This window comes from Vigna unguiculata, chromosome 5 (assembly GCF_037176805.1).
Source record: "Vigna unguiculata cultivar grain cowpea cultivar isolate G323 ecotype 2 chromosome 5, ASM3717680v1, whole genome shotgun sequence".
Taxonomy (NCBI): Eukaryota; Viridiplantae; Streptophyta; class Magnoliopsida; order Fabales; family Fabaceae; genus Vigna; species Vigna unguiculata.
Genome location: NC_140796.1, coordinates 24,562,991 through 24,581,759, shown reverse-complemented (window position 1 = coordinate 24,581,759; position 18,769 = coordinate 24,562,991). Strand labels below are relative to the sequence as shown.

At 29.9% G+C, this 18,769-nt stretch overlaps 3 protein-coding genes across 3 annotated transcripts; 2 read left to right on the top strand and 1 right to left on the bottom strand.

Annotated features, from left to right (window-relative positions):
- Window positions 1–218: 218 nt before the first annotated feature.
- Window positions 219–1,397, top strand: LOC114185984 (expansin-B15-like). Its single transcript, XM_028073974.2, has 4 exons — window positions 219–427; window positions 555–667; window positions 771–955; window positions 1,021–1,397. The coding sequence occupies exons 1-4, from the start codon at window positions 250–252 to the stop codon at window positions 1,340–1,342; spliced, it is 798 nt and encodes a 265-aa protein (XP_027929775.1). The 5' UTR covers window positions 219–249; the 3' UTR covers window positions 1,343–1,397.
- A 3,925-nt stretch (window positions 1,398–5,322) lies between these two features.
- LOC114184512 (F-box/kelch-repeat protein At3g23880-like) lies at window positions 5,323–6,480 on the bottom strand. Its single transcript, XM_028071820.2, has one exon. The coding sequence runs from the start codon at window positions 6,478–6,480 to the stop codon at window positions 5,323–5,325; it is 1,158 nt and encodes a 385-aa protein (XP_027927621.2).
- A 9,511-nt stretch (window positions 6,481–15,991) lies between these two features.
- Window positions 15,992–17,417, top strand: LOC114186234 (F-box/kelch-repeat protein At3g23880-like). The gene has a single exon (XM_028074273.2). The coding sequence runs from the start codon at window positions 16,190–16,192 to the stop codon at window positions 17,360–17,362; it is 1,173 nt and encodes a 390-aa protein (XP_027930074.2). The 5' UTR covers window positions 15,992–16,189; the 3' UTR covers window positions 17,363–17,417.
- Window positions 17,418–18,769: the final 1,352 nt, after the last annotated feature.

The window sequence follows — 18,769 nt, the reverse complement described above, 5'->3', positions numbered from 1 at the left end:
TATAATAGTGACTATTTTAGTAATAATTTTTTTTTTAATTTTATAAATTGATATATAAATTAGTCACTCAAATAACTAATTATTTTTTATTTCTAAAATTTGTTTTTAATTAAGGATTTTCTTATATCGTATGTTATACTTGCAGTTCAGCTTATCTAGTTTGCTCCTTTAAATACCATACTACGATGCCATATTTCTTACATATACCAAAAATTATCACCACCAGGGAAGTAACACTGATACTGTAACATGTCTTATAAACATGCATTGTCTCATCCACTCGCTGTTCTAGCTTCATTTTCAATATTCCTAGTGGTCCCTTCGTCTTGTTTCAACCCCAAAAATATTTTCAATGCTTCCATTGATTCATATTGGTCATCTGCTGTGGCTACTTGGTATGGACCTTCCAATGGGGATGGAAGTGAAGGTATTACAAAAAATAGATTAGTAAAGCTTTAACAATTATTTTGAAAGGGTTAAATAATAAAATTTGTTAATTATATTTGGACAATAGTACTTTGATACCAAATAATATTTTTCCATTATATATGTAGGTGGTGCTTGTGGTTATGGCAGAACTGTTGGGGAACCTCCATTCTCATCGATGATAGCTGCAGGAAGCCCTCCTTTGTTTGAATCAGGCAAAGGATGTGGTTCCTGTTTCGAGGTGCCAATTAAAACATGTGTATTTAGATACTTAATATAAATAATCATTTATATACTAAACATGTTATTAATAGTTAGCATTCCAATTTTGTTACAATATTAAGGTGAAGTGCACGGGGAATAAAGCATGCTCAGGCAACCCTGTGAGGGTAGTGATCACTGATGAGTGTCCTGGTTGTGGTTCCGACGCACATTTTGATTTGAGTGGTGCTGCTTTTGGTGCAATGGCAGGTCCAGGTGAAGCCGATCAGTTACGCAACGCTGGCAGAATAGCCGTTCAGTATAACAGGTACGTATCTTAATTTCTATACTTTGATTTTATGTTAACAAAAATTAACAAGTAACTTTTTGCAGGGTTGCATGCGAGTATCCTCGTACGTCTATAGTTTTTCATGTGGACTCGGGATCAAACCAAGACTATTTTGCAGTGATGGTTGAATATGAAGATGGAGATGGTGAACTTGAGAGAGTTGAACTAAAGGAAGATTTTTCAAATTCATGGGAAGCCATGCAACAATCTTGGGGTGCAATTTGGAAATATAACAAAGGGTCACAACTCAAAGCACCATTCTCTATAAGGCTAACCAACTTTAAGTTTAAGACTGTTGTGGCTACCAATGTCATCCCTGCTGGGTGGACACCTGGTCAAACTTATATATCAAATGTTAATTTTTGAATCTTTCTTCATTCCCTGTACCTCTATTACTTAATCTATGATATAATCAAACAAATTGTCCATTAATTTATCTTCAGATACTTTTATTTTATTTTATTATTTGTTATTGTTGATAAAGAAAAAAGTGTTCATTAGTTTGAATTGGATCATTGAGAGAGTTGAGAGAAAACCCTAAATGAATGCCTATATTTTGATAATTACAAGGGCCTGGACAAATTTTTATAATTAGAGACCAATTTATCTTATTATTATGATTTAGACAAATTACCGTTTTTTCTCTAAATATTTATTGGTAATAACTCAATTTATATTGAAGAGAGAAAATTTTAATTACTGTTTAAATGTGTAAATGTTACTAGCTATGTTATATGTCTTGCCCTTAAGTTTCCTGAGAACTCTTTTTATTATACTTTTTATGGATGAATGTGACACTAATTTACATTTTTACTGAACTTTTTTACAAATAAAAGTATAAATAGTAAAATGATAATTAATATATAATCTTAAACTTTATAATCAACATAAAAATAAAATTTGAACATAAAACCGAGAAAGAAACGGAAGAAACAATTGTTACACCTTTTATAAATCCAAGAACTAAATAAGAATTTTTATTCATTTTAAGACTAAGTTAACACCTATTACACTTTCAATGAACAAAATCATCATTTACTTTTTTATTTATTATAAAAGTTGATTGTTCAATTATTAGAATGTCATTATCAAAAAAATAAATTTTGGATTAAGGTATACTTTTTTTTTCACCCCTATATTCCAAAAGTAACTCCTTGTACCTAATTTGTCTTGTAATTCATTCTCACGTAATCTCTGAATTGGGTTAGTATAATAAGTAATATATAAACAAATGTTTTAACTTTTACCAAGTAATTAATTTCTAGAATGCATTTAATGTATTTTAAAATTCATTAATTTCAATAATGAATTTAATTAAGAGAATTAAATGTTAGAAACATATATACAATTAAAGATGTCAAAATGGATTCCAACCCGTGAGTCAGCTCAAATTGGATTGAGAAAAATTCAGTTTTTTTAAAGGTGGGTTGAACTCAACCCGGTTCACTTAATCCATGGGTTAAACGGTTCGAGCTGCGTTGAAGGTAGGTTGACCCACTTAACCCACAAACATTTTTTTACATTTTTTTAAACTTTTTTATAATTATTTTCTAAATATATAGGTTCACAATTTCATATTTTTAAATAATAGAATGTTGCTCAATAATATTTGAATAGTGTGAATGTTTAATTAATTTGATTGTCAAGTTATAAATGTTGATACTTTAATCTTTAACTATAATTTTTATAATAAATTACTTAAGCAACCGTCTTATAAAAAAAATTCTAAATTAGCATGACAAAGATGTGTAATTTTTTCATTTATATTTTGTTGAATAGCATGACAGAAAATGTGTAATATTAGTCATGTTTTTTTGGACTATATGGAGACTTTCTTAAAAACAATTCATTATATATTGGTGGTGAGCATGATGAAGACATTGGTTCTTGATTTTACTGTGATTTTGTCATCTCATGAATTGCTTAAAAAATTGAATACTTAAAAATAAATAAATTTTTTTTATGTGGATTGTTGAGCCAACCTACTTAATCCACCAACCCGTGATGGATTGAGTCGGGTTGCAAAATTTATGATTCATCATAAAGTGAGACAGGTTAGACTCACTTATTTTTAACCCACCGACTCACTTTCACATGTATATATACAATGCTAATAATGCTGATATAAATGAATTTAATAAAGATAATTAAATGTATTAACGTATATACGAGGCTAATAAATTAGGGTTATAAAATATCACATTGTATATTTTATTTGCATAAATCCAATTTCTTATTCGGCATTTTGACCTTTAGTAGTTGGCTTCTACCTCAACTCGTTGGTTTCAAGCTGTCCCACTTTCAAGTCCTAAGTAGTTGTTCAATTAAAAACATTTGACTTGTTAATTTTGTATTCTTGTAATTTTTGGTTCATGTTTATTCTAAAACTATATGATATAAGTTTTTTACTATTTTCTAATATTTGAACAATGAGGCTTACTCTGGATTTCTATTATCTGGTGGCTTATATGAACATTGAACATAAGGATCGAGGTTTTTGTTGAGAGCTCTAATAAGTAAGGAAGTTCGTTTGATCTAGAATGGTATAATTACTTAAATAGTTTGGGTCAGACACTATTGCTTCTAAATTTTAACCTTCCATGCAAAGTATATGGATGATGGTAATCCTTTCATTTTTCAAAAGAGTTCAAACAAATTCTCTTGTTATATTCCATTACTCTTATATAATTTCTTATATGCAGATTTCATGGTTTACACCTTTATTTTGTCACCATTCCATATTTCCTCATCCTTTCTATCTCTAAGTATTATTGTACCCTCCACCTTTCTGATGAGGTTTGCCACTGTATCTTTCTCCCATTCAAACCATTCTCTTCTCCATTGTAAGTTCCACACCCAATTTTCTCCATTCCAATATTCGGCCTCCACTAACTTTGCTTTCTTTGAGATTGAATTTGTATATAACCTCATATACTTTTCTTTTAAGGGGATTTCATCTGGCCATAGATTATCCCAAAAATTGATTTTATTACCTATCCTTCTATTCCATCTTATATTTCTATCAAACCAATTTTCCTTATACCCTCCTTCACATGTTTTCGTAATAAGTTCCCACTATCATGAGTCATGACTACAAACTTTTTTATCGTCTAATGTTCTCCAAAACTCATCTAATGTTCTCCAAAACTCATATTTGGAGAGCACAATATCTTTCCAAAGTCTAGATTCTTCCTTAACTAGTTTCCATTTCTATTTTCCTAGCAAGGCTATGTTGAACTTGTCCAAGTCCTTTGCTCCCAACCCACCATCTTCCTTAGTTCTACAAATAAACTCCCACCTAACTCATGCAATCTTCCTACCTTCGTGGTCCCATCCACATAGGAACTCTCTGTAATTTTCTACTAATTTTCCCCACACTAACAAACATTTTGAAGATAGATAAGTATACAAAGAAATGGTAGAAATTATAGATTTTATTAACATTACCTTTCCTGCAAAGATAGATGTCTTACTTTCCATTTAGACAATCTCTTTCTTATATTTATTATCATATCATTCCAAAAAACTTTCTTTCTATGATTTGCCCCTACCTTTATGCCTAGGTATAGAAAAATGTTTGCAGAGAATGCTTCTTATGTTTGTCTTACAAGAGAATCTCGCGAAGACTTGACTCTTTCAAAGATCTTTTAAAATACACATTAAACTTGCTTCCCACCAATAACCTTAGAAAATTGAATGTCAACTTTGTGAAGAGCATAAAAACTATCTTACCTTGGTCTGAGAAGTCATGCCATATATTATAATGTTTCTTGAAGAAGAGACATGCATCTCTACACTTGGACATGGACATAAGCAACTTAAAGAAGAATATATTCTCTGAAGCACAAAATGGATATGAAGATTCTCGATGACTATTTCTTCTAATCTTATAAATAGAAGATATTGTTGAAGAAGAAAGGTTATTCTTGAAATCTTTATGCGATCATTGAGCCAAAAGACTCCCCTTTTAGTGCACATATATGTGATCTTTCATATCATTTTACCTTTATAATTTGTTTACTTAGCTAGAAGTAGTTATATCCCCTTATTTTTCCTAAAATAACACAAGTACAAAAAGTCATTCTTGGTTATTCCAAATGCATAAAGGACTACTGTTACAAGGAACCTCTTAGAAAGGATATAAAATCTTTAAGCACTCTTAACACTAGAGACTAGTTTCACAAAAGTAGAGGATTTAGAAATCTAATGCAACATGTTATTCATAAACCAATGATAGATCGAATGAACCACCCAAACTAATACCACTCTCTGTCATATATTCACATGAAAATGATGAGGTTTTGAAACAAAACTTAACATACTCATCTGAGAAAACATAAGACAACCTAATTCTGATATGGCAAAACCAAGCTCTGAACGAAGTCATATGAGAAAAAGAAAAACTTGTCGTCATTGAAAAGTTCACGACCATCTATACTATTGTCTTTCTTATTGTATAAAATAAATTCCGCAGTATCGTAGCTTGCAAGCAACATAACATCATCATTCTGAGACAAACACAAAATCACTGGAAGAGCTGGCAAGCCATGAAGAACACGAATATGAAGATCTTCATAACTTACATTCAGCAACAGTGTCCATGATTTTGCAACTCCAAACTCTCTCATTATCCAAACAACAAAACAAGTCCCTTGATGATGGGAAAGACACAAACAACCCTTCAAGACCTCAAGCACAGGCACATCCGGAGGCACTTCAGAAAGACCATCAGGCATAGATAAATAACTACATTTCTCATTCTTCAAATCGTAAGAAAAAATTTCTAACTCGTTGATTGTAACAGTTCCCCAGCGATACCCAGGACCGCATTTGGGAAGTGCTAACCAGTTTAAATGGCCACACACATAAGCTCCATGAACACTCAACGCAGGGAAAGCATCACAAGTTAAAGTGTTTCTCCAACAACTGTCACCTAAATAATAAACCCTAACCTCCATTTTCTGTAATTTATTATCCAAAAAAACAACTTGGTATCTGTCACTCCAATCATCGTAGCCAAACCCAAACATAAACAAATAAGGGTAGTTGTGATCACCAGAACGAATACGTATGTGTGGAGAATCTTCGCCCATGAGCCTTGTGGATGGATTCCAAAACCGGACCCAATATTCTTCAAATTCATCTCCACGGTAAGAATCTTGCAAGCAAACCAAGTCGTTGCAGACACCCAAGATTGTGTAATCGTGGTTGAATCGGTGACAAACGTCAACAGTGGAGGATGGATTGTGAAGTAAATTTTGCAAGGAACATGGTGCTGCACAGTACCTGCTTTCATCGTTCTCGTAGTCTCTGAAGGTTAACAAGATGTATGTGTTTTTGGAAGACTTTTGAAGGTGCAGTTTAACGAATGTCGGATCGAAGACGAGGGTGTTCAACCATTTTGATATGCACCTGAGTCGCATGAGATCCTTCACTGGAACCCTTGATAAAATTTCTACCATGAGTTCTTGAGGAACGACGGGAGAACATTGAGATGAAGACATTGATGTGATGAGATGCACACAAAAGAAGAACGTGAGAAACCCTACTTTTACACAAACGTGCCAACTTTAATTGTCCGAAAGAAACATTGCAAGCCCAATAAGAAATAAAGAGATCATATATAAAGAGATCATATATATATATATATATATATATATATATATATATATATATATATATATATATATATATATATATATATATATATATATATATATATATATATATATATATATATATATATATATATAAAGGGATCCGTTATTGATGAATAACTTGGGTCACTTAAATTGTAAATATATAACCTTATAATAGTAACTGATCATTGAAATCGGTTTTTAATGAAACATTTTCTTACACTAACATTAAATTTTCTCAAATATGTACATTTATTGCGAGAACGTAATTTAATTTCAGCAAGTAAATCATCCCTCACAATGCTTTCAAATTTATTGAAACAAATTTCAAATCATTCTCTAGAATAATTTATTTTATATTATTAATTAAATTAGTGTTAATGTTCATTATAATAACATTAATTGTAATTTTAACTATTAATACTATAATTATTGTTATAATATACATTTTTTTTTTAATTTTCAATTTCATTCTCTCTAAATTGAGACCAAATTTAACTTTATATAAATTTTATAATGATATTTGTATTAAACATTTTAATAATATTAAGTTTATTTAAATTTTTATTTTACATTAAATTTTACTTATATTTTGTTTTAAAATTTTAAAATATTTATTTTAACTTGTTACAAAATTGTTTTAAATAATTTATATAAAAATGTTATAGTTAGTTTAAAAATAACAATTTTATAAATTTAAATATAAAATTTTAAAAATATTTTGTAAAAAGTTAAAATAAATATATTTAAAATTTTAAAATAAATGGACTGAAATGTAATCAAAATAACAAATATATGGACCAAATTGAGATTCAGACAATGACTTGACACGTGTCACCTTTACTGACTTGACATGTGGCACCATATTGACATGACACGTGACATGAATAATTTAAAAAAAAATAAAAAAAAAAATTCAAAAAAATAGGAGCTGACATGTGACACATCCTTAACACAGTTATCACCGTACTAACAAAATGGATCTAATTGTTACGCATTTTCAAAAATATGGACCTAATTGAGACTAAAAAAAATCTTAGGACCTAATTATGATTTTTGAACAAAAACGTGGACCAATAGAGTATTTTAACCTTATTTACATTATCACTACAACAAAAATCGCTTTAGGCAATAACATAATTATGAGTTAAACTACAAAAACAATGGGCTAAAGTTTAGACAATAATTTTTTAGGTGTAGTCTAGGTAAGTGTAATTGTAGGTAATAGGCTACGATTTTCAGTAAAGCAACAATTGTTGCTTAAAATTCTCATAAAAGTGAACGGTTTTGATGTATGTGTCTTCTCAAATTTCACATTTTCAACATTGTGAGCTCTTGGCGTTTTTAGTCTAAAATTAAAGGGAGGGAAGAAATTCAAAAAAAATTTGCGTTTTTTGAACTAAGTTTCGCATTTTCAAAATATATTTTCCTTTTCAAAATATTTATAAATTTTGTTGTAAAAAAATTATAAGAAATTTTTAAAAATTTATTTTCAAAATATTTGTATATAAAAAATTTTGAAAAAAAAATATATAAAATACTTACAAATTTTATAATTTTGTAAGAAATAATTATTTACGAAGGATTGATTTATCAATTAAAATTCTTAGAACGAAGACAAAAGAAATTGAATTTCTCTTGCTAATAACTTGGGTCCGTTATTGATGCATCCACTAGATGGTCACATATTTGTTCACTATCAACTCGAAATCAAGCTTTTGCTAAGTTATTAGCATAATTGATCAAGTTAAGAGCCCACTTCCCAAATTATCCAATTAAGAAAATTTGTTTTGATAATGTTGGTGAATTTACATCTCATGCTTTTAATGAGTATTATATGTCAATTCGAATTGAAGTTTAACATCAAGTAGCACATGTTCATACTCAAAATGGACTTGTAGAATCATTGATAAAATGTCTAAAATTGATTGCAAGACCATTACTTATGAAAGCTAATCTTCCAATGACTACTTGGGAATATATAATACTGCATGTTGCAGTATTGATTCGCATAAGACCAACTAGTTATCACAAATACTCTCATCTACAGTTGGTTTTTGGTCAGCAACCTCATATTTCTCATTTAAGAATTTTTAGGTGTGTAATATATGTTCCAATTTCTCCACCAAAAAGGACAATGATGGGTCCTCAAAGACGCTTGGAAATATATGTTGGCTACGATTCTCTGTCGATAATATTAAATTATTTAATATTAACATTATTAAATGGTTTTATTACAAATAGGTATCTTGATCCTCCGTTATTGATTTTGGAGAATGAAAACAAAGTCACACATTTGTATCTAAAGAGGATGTTGAGTTGGTGCAATTTATAGTGAATTAGTTGACTTTATTTCCACAAGGTGGATGGGTGCATGGAGGTGAAGGTCCAGAAGGTGGAACGGGTCCTTTGGGAAGAACATGAAATTGTTGACTTTTAATGTCGCTAACAACATTTTTTGTGAGCAACTGTACCTCCACAAGGTGGATGGGCGCATGGAGATGAAGGTCCAGAATGATGAGGAGGTCCTTTAGGAAGAACATGAAATCCTTTGCTTTTAATGTTGTTAACAATATTTGAAGGTAGACAAGGTGGAGTGCAACCATGTGAAGGTCCAGAAGGTGGAACAGGTCCTTTCGGAAGAACATGAAATCCTTTGTTTTTAATGTTGCTAATAAGACGTTGTTGTGCAGAATCTATGACCACATTATTAGCCTCATTCGATTCAAATGTAGCATTTGCTATCACTATATTTGAAACAACAATGAGTAGAAGAAATGGAATTAAGGCAGTGGCCATTTTGGATTTCTAGATGAGAAAATCAGAAGCCCAATTCTAACTTTTATAGCATCTTAAGAGGTATACTCATTTAATATAGAACATTCTTTTATTAATGTAAAGAAAGGTTCAAATGTCAGGTACATTGAGACTCAATGTATTTATTTAATGAATTATTTATTGATTGGTATTAGTTAATGTTATATTTATTAAATGTATTTATTGCTTCTTATTAATTATTATTATTATTATATTTATTACATCTAAAACATACACTTGGAGTAAAGAAATTGATATCTCTACGCAGGGCATTATGAAGACATCCAATTTTTAACATTAGTGTTGTAGTTTTGTGTTCAATATGTCAAAGATTAACTAATTCTCTTATTAACGTGAATTAGTAGCTAATGTTAGTGACTAATTTAGAAACTAATTTATATTAGAAACTATTTTAATTATCAATTTATAGACTAATTATAGTTTTTTGAATATTTTAGTTGCAAATAATGTTTAGTTTATAAATCGGTACATATAATGATTACTATAATGATTAATTATTTTAGTTATCAGACAAGGACACTTAAATTTTAAATATCTTTAACGTATAAAAGAATATAAAAATCACATTTTTTAAGCTAAATTAATAAACTTTATTAATAATCTATACTTATATTAATCAATTTCGTTTCCTATTATATTTTTAAAAATACAATAACTGATATACTTTAGTGGATGTACTTTATATTAAAATTTTAAATATAAAGTATTCATTAAGTATAATATATTCATATACTTTTATTAAATATTTTTTAAATTTTAAATATCTTTACTTTTCTATATTTCGATATATATATATATACACAAACGTGCCAACTTTAATTGTCCGAAAGAAACATTGTAAGCCCAATAAGAAACAAAGAGATCTGGAGATGTTTTCCCAAAAAAAAAAAAAAATATATATATATATATAAAGGGATCCGTTAATTCAAAAAATACGTACACACAGGCGCGATAGCGCTTGTGTTTACGCTAGTATATATAAAGAAGATTTTTTATTGTGTCCACAGTTTAAAATATCAATTTTATCCTTTAAAATATAATTATTATTAAATTTTTTAAAATTGACCATTATTTTTATAATTTTTTTATAAAATTATTTATCTTTACTCCTTTTCTTTTTCTTTATTTATCAACTATTATTCTCTCATTCTTTTTTATATATATTTTACTTTATTTCTGTTTTTACGCTAGTATATAATAAAGACCGTGTGAGAGAACAAAAAAACAACAAAAAAATAAATTGGTTGGGAAAGGAAGATTGAATAACGCATATTCTCACATCATTTCTCATAAAAGAATTTACTATTCTATTAAGATTTATGTATATTAGATTTATTATTATCCTATTACGATGTTTATGTCAAATTAAGTTTTTTTCAAATTATGATTTTCGAAATTCTTTTGTAATTATGATTTTTAAAATTCTTTTGTGAAATTAGCTTGAACCATAATTATATTTTTCACGACTTAGTATACTTCTAAATTATAAAATTAGGAATTTTGTATTTTGTTACATATGATAAAATTTGTAAAATTTTATGGATGTATTGTTGCTGTAATGATGAATTAATTTAATATCCTTGAATTGGAATATAAATTATAATAATCGTGTCATGTTCGTGAATTCAATGAATTAGACATATTAAAAATTGAAAAAAAAGTGAATCACATCATGAAAAGGGTTAAGTAGAGAAAATGAAGAGTTTTTTTTATTAGAAAAAATAATTTATATATAAAAATCTGATTTGATATTTCTAAATTAGATTAAACGTGCAAAAATGTAATCGTACAAAAATTTAATTTTAAATAAATTATTCTTAAGTTTTTCTTTTAGCGCAGAACAAACTTATATGAATTTATATACATTTTTTTTCTTCAAAATACTTGGAAAGAGAGCATAATTTTCTATTGAATCTCAAATGACAAACACTATTACATATATTAACTTCAATAACATTTAAAAATTTTGATAAAGCCTAGAAAAATATTGTCATTGCAAACTAGAAGATTTTAACAAGATTCTTAAAAATGTTACGTATTAGCATATTTATTATCATTACAGAAATATTGCGAATTTAATATTTTTTGTAACACTTTAAAAGTGTTACTTATACTTATAACAAAATTAATATGTTTATAACACTTAAAAAATGTTATTAGAGCCGTCGAATAGTCATGATCTAAAATGGCATGACAGATAGAAAATAAACACTGAAGTTGCAAAATCACTCACCACAATACGAATTGTAATAGAGACCGCATAAATCTGCATGATGGAAGAAACATGTCGTTCACATGTAAGTAAAGTAAACACTCATTAGATAGTCCTATGTAAAACAATAACATATAGTCGGGGAGTTTGAGTTTCAATCATTTATGTTTTTAATTTTAAAATATAATTTGAAGTAAAATATCGAAAGTTATCTATATCGAAAGTTAAAAGAAGTAGTGGTTTTGTGATGCTTCTTCAACGTGATGAATTATCCAATCTCAGTTTGCGCGAAGGTAGGGAGAAAATAACTTCTTAAAATTTAAACTCGATTTACTAATTTTTCTGTTTATCGATAATTTTTGAATAATAAAATAATTGAGTATTATTTATAAAAATTATTTTTACTTCTTTACCTATTTTGTAGGTAGATCGTTACAAATATATTTATTGATATAAAAAAATGGTTTGATTGATATATTTTAAACAATTATTTTGATATGTTATTCAAACAAGAAGTAATTTAATATAGAATTATTTCTTATTTATCTCTTAAAAATAATTTAGTTAAAGTGTTGAGTTTTTTTTTCTTTTTACATATACAATAAATAAACATATGTATAGATTATTTAAAGATGAGAAGAGAAATTAGAGTTATTTCTAGTAGAAGAGTGATGAACACAGGGAGCAGACCTTTATAATGACCCCATTAATATATAATTTTAAAATATTTTTTAAGAATTTAATATTTTTAATATATTTTATATATTTAATATTTAAAAAAATTATATATCTATATTTATATATAAAAGAAAAATATTCTTTTTGTTGTCCATATCTATTTTTCAATTTTATCTTTTAAATAATTTTTTAAAATTAAAATAACTATTTATCAATATTATGTGATTATTTGTTTAATTTAACATTTTTTTTATTTAACTGTTTTTTAAAACTAATATTATAAATGAAAATTAATTATAATAAAATTATAAAAATTATTATATTTAATTTTATAATTATAATAATAACAATAATAATAATTTTATTATTTTTTATTATCATAAAAAAATAAATACAATATTTTTATTAATTTATATAAGAATTTTAGGATTATTCTATTGATCCCTATTTTCATTCAAAAATATCATATTAGTTGTGAAACCCTTTTATTCTTTCCTTTCTCTTTCCACTCCCTATTCACTGAAAACACACATAAGCTCAACATTCTTTCTCATTTCCTCTGCACTGGTCTCCTTCACTCCCTCAAACCAGAGGACTACAACCCCTTCTGACCCATCTTCTTCCTAATTGCAGCAAACAAGTCAGAAGGATCAGCCCAAGACTTCCCTTCCTAGCTAAACCTCCATCCTCTCAGCGTAAGTAGAATTTGCTTCTCACTTCTAATCATTTTCGAATTCTAGAAGTTTTTCTTTGGCTAGACCGAAATTAGGGCCTTATATATCCTTATTGTGTGAACCTCCATTTCAGTCCCTTAGGTTGTAAATTGGGGTACTTCACTGTGAGAAGCCATACTTGCTAGTTAGTGATCAAATTAAGGTAAGGGAAGCTAACTCTTCCCTCAATTTTCGTGTAAAATGTGTCTCTGAGTGATTGGATTGCATGATCATGTGTTTAATTGATGTTTGGAACTGCTTGTTGGGTGAAATTGAGTTTTGGGTGAATTTGCGTGGCTCTGCATGTGAAGAACAGATGGGAATCCTGGTAATTTCGCCCAGGCGAGCAGCTCTCGCCTAAGCGAAAATATCAGAGGATCAAATCTGTCACTGCGCGAGGACTCGCCTAAGCGAGCTGGGGTCGCTTGAGCGAGAGATCCTCTCGTCTAAGCGAACCAACTTAGCTTGAGAGAGAATTCACTCAGAATTGTTGAGTTGCCACTGTGAGAGGTCTCGCCCAGGCGAGAGCAGCTCGCCTAAGCGAGACAACTCTCTAGCTCAAGCGAGATCCTCTAGCTTGAGCGAGATTCACTGCAGAATTTGATTTCCTTGTCTGTTTTAGATTAAATGAAATTGTGCTAAGTGGATTGATGTGATAATTGTCTATCCTGTACATGAGTTTTATGAATAATAGTCAATGTGATGGAATTGTGTGAATTTGGTCTGTATGAGAATGTGATGGAAATAGGATTTCAAGGGAAATTCTAAAGATTATGGTTTTAGTGAATGTAAGGACATGAGGACTCAATTTGGTGGTATCCTGACGCTCCTATAACCATTAAGACTCATATAGAGTATAATGGATTATGTCGGGAGGAGTAGCAGGAGGTCCTAGTCTATGGATCCGATCCGTCATAGACGTGAAGGGGACTTACCCTGGGAGTGGTTGGGTGAATACCCCTTATGCCCAAAACTCTGCAGAGTTTGGGAACCGTCACAGGTGCAAGCCACCAAGAGCTCTAATGTCACTTACATAATCCGGATATTGAGTCTAGAATTGTGAATGCGTATTATGATTGTAGCGATTTGAACAATTATGATAAATGTGATAAACCTTGATTGGTGCTTAATTATTAAATTGCATGATTTCTCTTTATTTAAGTTAGCTTACCCTTCTTGCATATGTTTGTTCTGTGTGTCTTTCTCTTTTGCAATGATCGTCCTTAACGATTGGCGTGAGCATCTAAAAGTGCAGGTGAGGATACACCCCTCCTGGATAGAAGTTGAGTAGTAATTGAGCGCTTCCAGCAGTAGCTTTCACCATTTGTTTTGCTTAGATGGTTGGGTGTTTTGTAACCCCTTTCTTAGTTAAGGTTGTATGTATAGGCAGTACATGTATGGTTAACTAAGGATGACTGTATTGATACTTTATACCGGCCTATTCCTATCATTTGCTTGAATTATCATGATATAATGTTTTGTTTGATAGCATAAAAACTATTAAAACGGGGTGTTACATTAGTCTTCCAGTTCTTTTAAGTCTCATTTTGGTCTCAATTTTTTAAAAAAGGATACAATTTGGTCATTTCTTGTTAAATTTCTTGAATCGGATCAATGATTTTTCATGAAAATTGAAGTTTTGAATAAGGATGATATGCTTTGTTAATGTACGTAATCCTAGTGTCAACTTTGATAAAAAATCTGAACTCCATTTCAATAAATTTAACGAAAAAAAAAACTAAATTGCATCAATTTTTTAAGAAATCATTACTAAATTGAAACTAAAATAATTAAAAGACTAACTTAACATTTATGAAAAAAAAAAGATTAAAAGAATAATTCAACTAAAATTTTGTCGTCCCAATATATTTGTTGAAGATCCGCTACTAAATGAATATAATCTTATACTTTCATTCTTTATGCCGATAAATGAACACGGATATGTGAAAAAATACCTATACGACACCACTACGTGGAAAAATAATTATTTTTAGACGAAAACAAATAAGTAAAATTTTGACGTGTTAAGTTAAGTCTATAACTGTAATATAGACAAATAAAAAGGAAATAGGGAAATGAGATGAAGAGAAAAGTGAATCACAAAGTGACCAATGTGAGGAATTAAGGTGTGTGGCGCGTTCTTTTTAATGGTTCTTCCTTCTCCGATGGTGTCGTGCTGCTTGCAAACACAAATGTAGCAGATTTTATTTGGTGCAACATGAAATAATAAAACAGAGGGTTTTTATATCCACTTTTTTTAAAAAAAAATTTGAGAATAAAAAAGATATCAAAGTTTAAAACAATAGTAAATTCTAATTTCGTATCTGAATTAAAGAATACAAACAGATTTAATCTTTAATTTAATATTAAACAATTTTATTTATCCTTTTAAGATTAATTTATAAACATAAAATAATTAATTCGATTGTAATAATTTTTTTTCTTTTTTTCTCTTCACGTATACAAAACAAATAAACGTATGCATTAATTAGTTAAAGATGATAAGAGTAGAGTTACTCTGTAAATAAAGAATAATATTCAACTTTTATAAATAAATAATGAATAAAGGGAAACTAAAATTTTGTGTGGAATGAAGAAAATATCTTTCTTAAAACTTTCAATAATTGTTTTATTTGAGTATTACTTCAAAAACATTGATTATTGCAATTAATGCACCTATTTATATTAAAGAGTCTAATAATGACATAAATTAAAAAGTTTGTATTCATATGCAATAAGTATTAAATGGTCGTTTGTATTCAACATGTAGTGAAAGCGCGTGGGACCATAGATTTAAACATCTCAAAGCAACTTCTTACAATGGTATTTGTGGTTCTTTTTAAACCACTCTTATTTCCAAATTTTAATAAAATATATTATTAGTGATTTGTTAACATTTTTTGGTGTGAAAATTTCATTTTCAATCTATTTCTCCATCTTCATGAGAAAATTGAATGCGTGTGGGTCCAATTCCTGTCTATAAAATCTTGCAGCATGCAACAACTTTTCATATCCTCACTGTCATCACTTCTTTTTCATTCTCTCTTTCTTCGTTTTTCGACCTGTAATTTTGTTTTCTCAATAGTTAAATATTTTCACCTTTGTGCAAAGTAGGTTTTCCTCTTCTCCATCAATGTCCTCTTCTCAGAATAATTGTGTTCTCTCCCAAGATATCCTGATGGAAATCTTGTCACGGCTTCCGATAAAGGATATTGGGCGATTAAAGTGCGTTTCAAAAGGGTTGAACCGTCTTGTCTCTGATTCTACATTTGTGAAACTTCACCTTCAAAGGTCCTCAAAAAATACTCACATGCTATTGACCTTTGAAGATTACCATATTAACAGAACAAGGAATTATGCCGTAGTTTGTCCTGTACAAGAGTTACTTGACCACCCATCATCCACCCTTAAAACTTTACATCACAAACATCTCCCATTCAACCGTAAGTACAATGTTCTGGGTGCCTGCAACGGATTGGTATGCTTACAAGATTCTTGTATTGACGATGAATTTGAAGAATACTGGTTTCGGATTGGGAATCCAACAACAAGAGTCATGACTAAAGACTCCCCACATATTCGTCTTAATCGCAGGGATTACTGGTTGATGTTTGGGTTTGGTTATGATGAATGGAGTGACTCTTACCAAGTTGTGCTATTGGATAATAATAGGAATCAATCACAGAAACTGGAGGTAAGCGTTTGTTGTTTAGGAGATACTTGTTGGAGAAATACTTTAACTTGTGATGCTGTTACCCCTATGATTGGGCTTCAAAGTCGTGGAACTTGTGGTGCTTTTGTGAGTGGTACTTTAAACTGGTTAGTGTATCCCAGATCCCATTGTGATGATAAACGAGGACCTAAAATGAACGAGTTAGAAATATTTTGTTACGATCTAAGAAAGGAGACTCGCAGTTTTTTCTCTATGCCTGATGGCATTTTAGAAGTACGTGCGTTTGAGCCAGTGCTTAAGGTTTTGAATGGTTGTTTGTGTCTTTCTCATCATCATGAGGATAATTTTGTTGTGTGGCTAAAGAGGGAATTCATTGATGAAAAATCCTGGTCAAAGTTGTTGAATATAAATTACCAGGATGATATTGACCAGTGTCCATCCTACATGAACGTAATTTGTATGCGTGAAAAGGATGGTGCTGTGCTTGTTGCAAACACAGTTTTTGATGCAAATTTTATTTGGTACAACAGTAGAGATGATAGAAGAGAGGGTCGTGAATATTACGGCCAGGACATATGGAGCCTTTTCTCTTATGATTATGTTCAGAGTTTGGTTTTTCCACGTAGGAAGTAAGTTACCTAGTCTATCTTGAAACGTATTTAGAATTGTAATGTAATGTATTTCTGAGTTATGCAATTCATATTGTATTTTTAAATTTGGATAAGATTATTTATATTAACTTTTTAATGATTTCAACCCTTGAACAATTCAGACTTTTTCTCATAGCTTCTGGTAGAATAACGGTTTCTAACATTGTTGAATAACAATAAAATAGATTTTTCAAAACATCAAGAGATCAAATTGAATTTTTGAAAAGTTTCTCTAAAATTATATATATATATATATATATATATATATATATATAGGCTTAAATACCTTTTTCGTCCTCATTTTCGTAGAGTTTGTTGCGGATGGTCATCATTTTGACAGAATATTTGAAATGGTTCTCATTTTGACCGAATATTTAAAATGGTTCTCATTTTTGCAATTTGTGTTTTATTTGGTCATTTTCTTTGACGCCGTTTAAATTAGGAGCACTGTACAGGTGACACTGTCTTTATTACGTTGCATTGGGTGTGTTTTATTACTGTACAGTACAGATGTAATAATATTTAGAAATCATGTAGAACATCACAACAATCCAAGCACAAACAAACCCCAAAATAGAATTACGAAAATCCTAACCCACGAGCAAACACAGCCCATAAAACCCTAAATTCACTTACCTTGTTGATGATGATTAATTGGAAAATTGAAATGAAGAGCGCGACTGCAATCCAATGATGAAATGGCAAGTATTAGCTGCTTCTTCTGCAAATCCGAGCTCAAGAAAGACGAAGATGAAGAAATCGCCTCCAACGATGAAGAGTGCGACTGCAATCCAACTCAAGCCCTAATTGCAAACTTTCTCCCAAATTGAAAAGTTAACGTTAATTAGTAATTTGTACAATACACGTAACACACTCCAATGCAACGTAATACAAACAATGCCACTTGTACAGTGTTATGTTACTGATAACGGTGTCACAGAAAAGAACCAAATAAAACATGAATTGCGAAAATGAAGACCATTTTAAACATTCGGTAAAAATGAGGACCATTTTAAACATTCTGTCAAAATGATGATCATCCGCAACAAATACTACAAAAATGAGAACTGTAACGTCCCAATTAATTAATGAGCGTAATTAAAAGAAAACGTCACATGATTATAATATAACAGCGCAGTTCAGGAGTTTAAACATAAGACCTTACAACTAAGGCACACCACGATGCCACCAAAAACAGGATAACGGTATGACTAAAGGTTTACAATTCCAATAACGAGGAATACAGGGGCCGTAGCCTTAAATAAAAGCCCAAAGGAAACTAAAGCCCAATCCACGCGGACTATGCAGCAAAATTACCATCTCCCTGTTGTCCACGGGTGTTCCTCGTCTCTGCTCACACCAACAAGTTGATGATCATCGCAAATAAGAG

Coding starts and splice junctions, on each gene's coding strand:
- LOC114186234 (XM_028074273.2), top strand. CDS start 16,190: ATGTCCTCTTCTCAGAATAATTGTGTTCTCTCCCAAGATATCCTGATG.
- LOC114184512 (XM_028071820.2), bottom strand. CDS start 6,480: ATGTCTTCATCTCAATGTTCTCCCGTCGTTCCTCAAGAACTCATGGTA.
- LOC114185984 (XM_028073974.2), top strand. CDS start 250: ATGTCTTATAAACATGCATTGTCTCATCCACTCGCTGTTCTAGCTTCA. Junction 428..554: donor CAATGGGGATGGAAGTGAAG/GTATTACAAAAA, acceptor TTATATATGTAG/GTGGTGCTTGTGGTTATGGC. Junction 668..770: donor GATGTGGTTCCTGTTTCGAG/GTGCCAATTAAA, acceptor TACAATATTAAG/GTGAAGTGCACGGGGAATAA.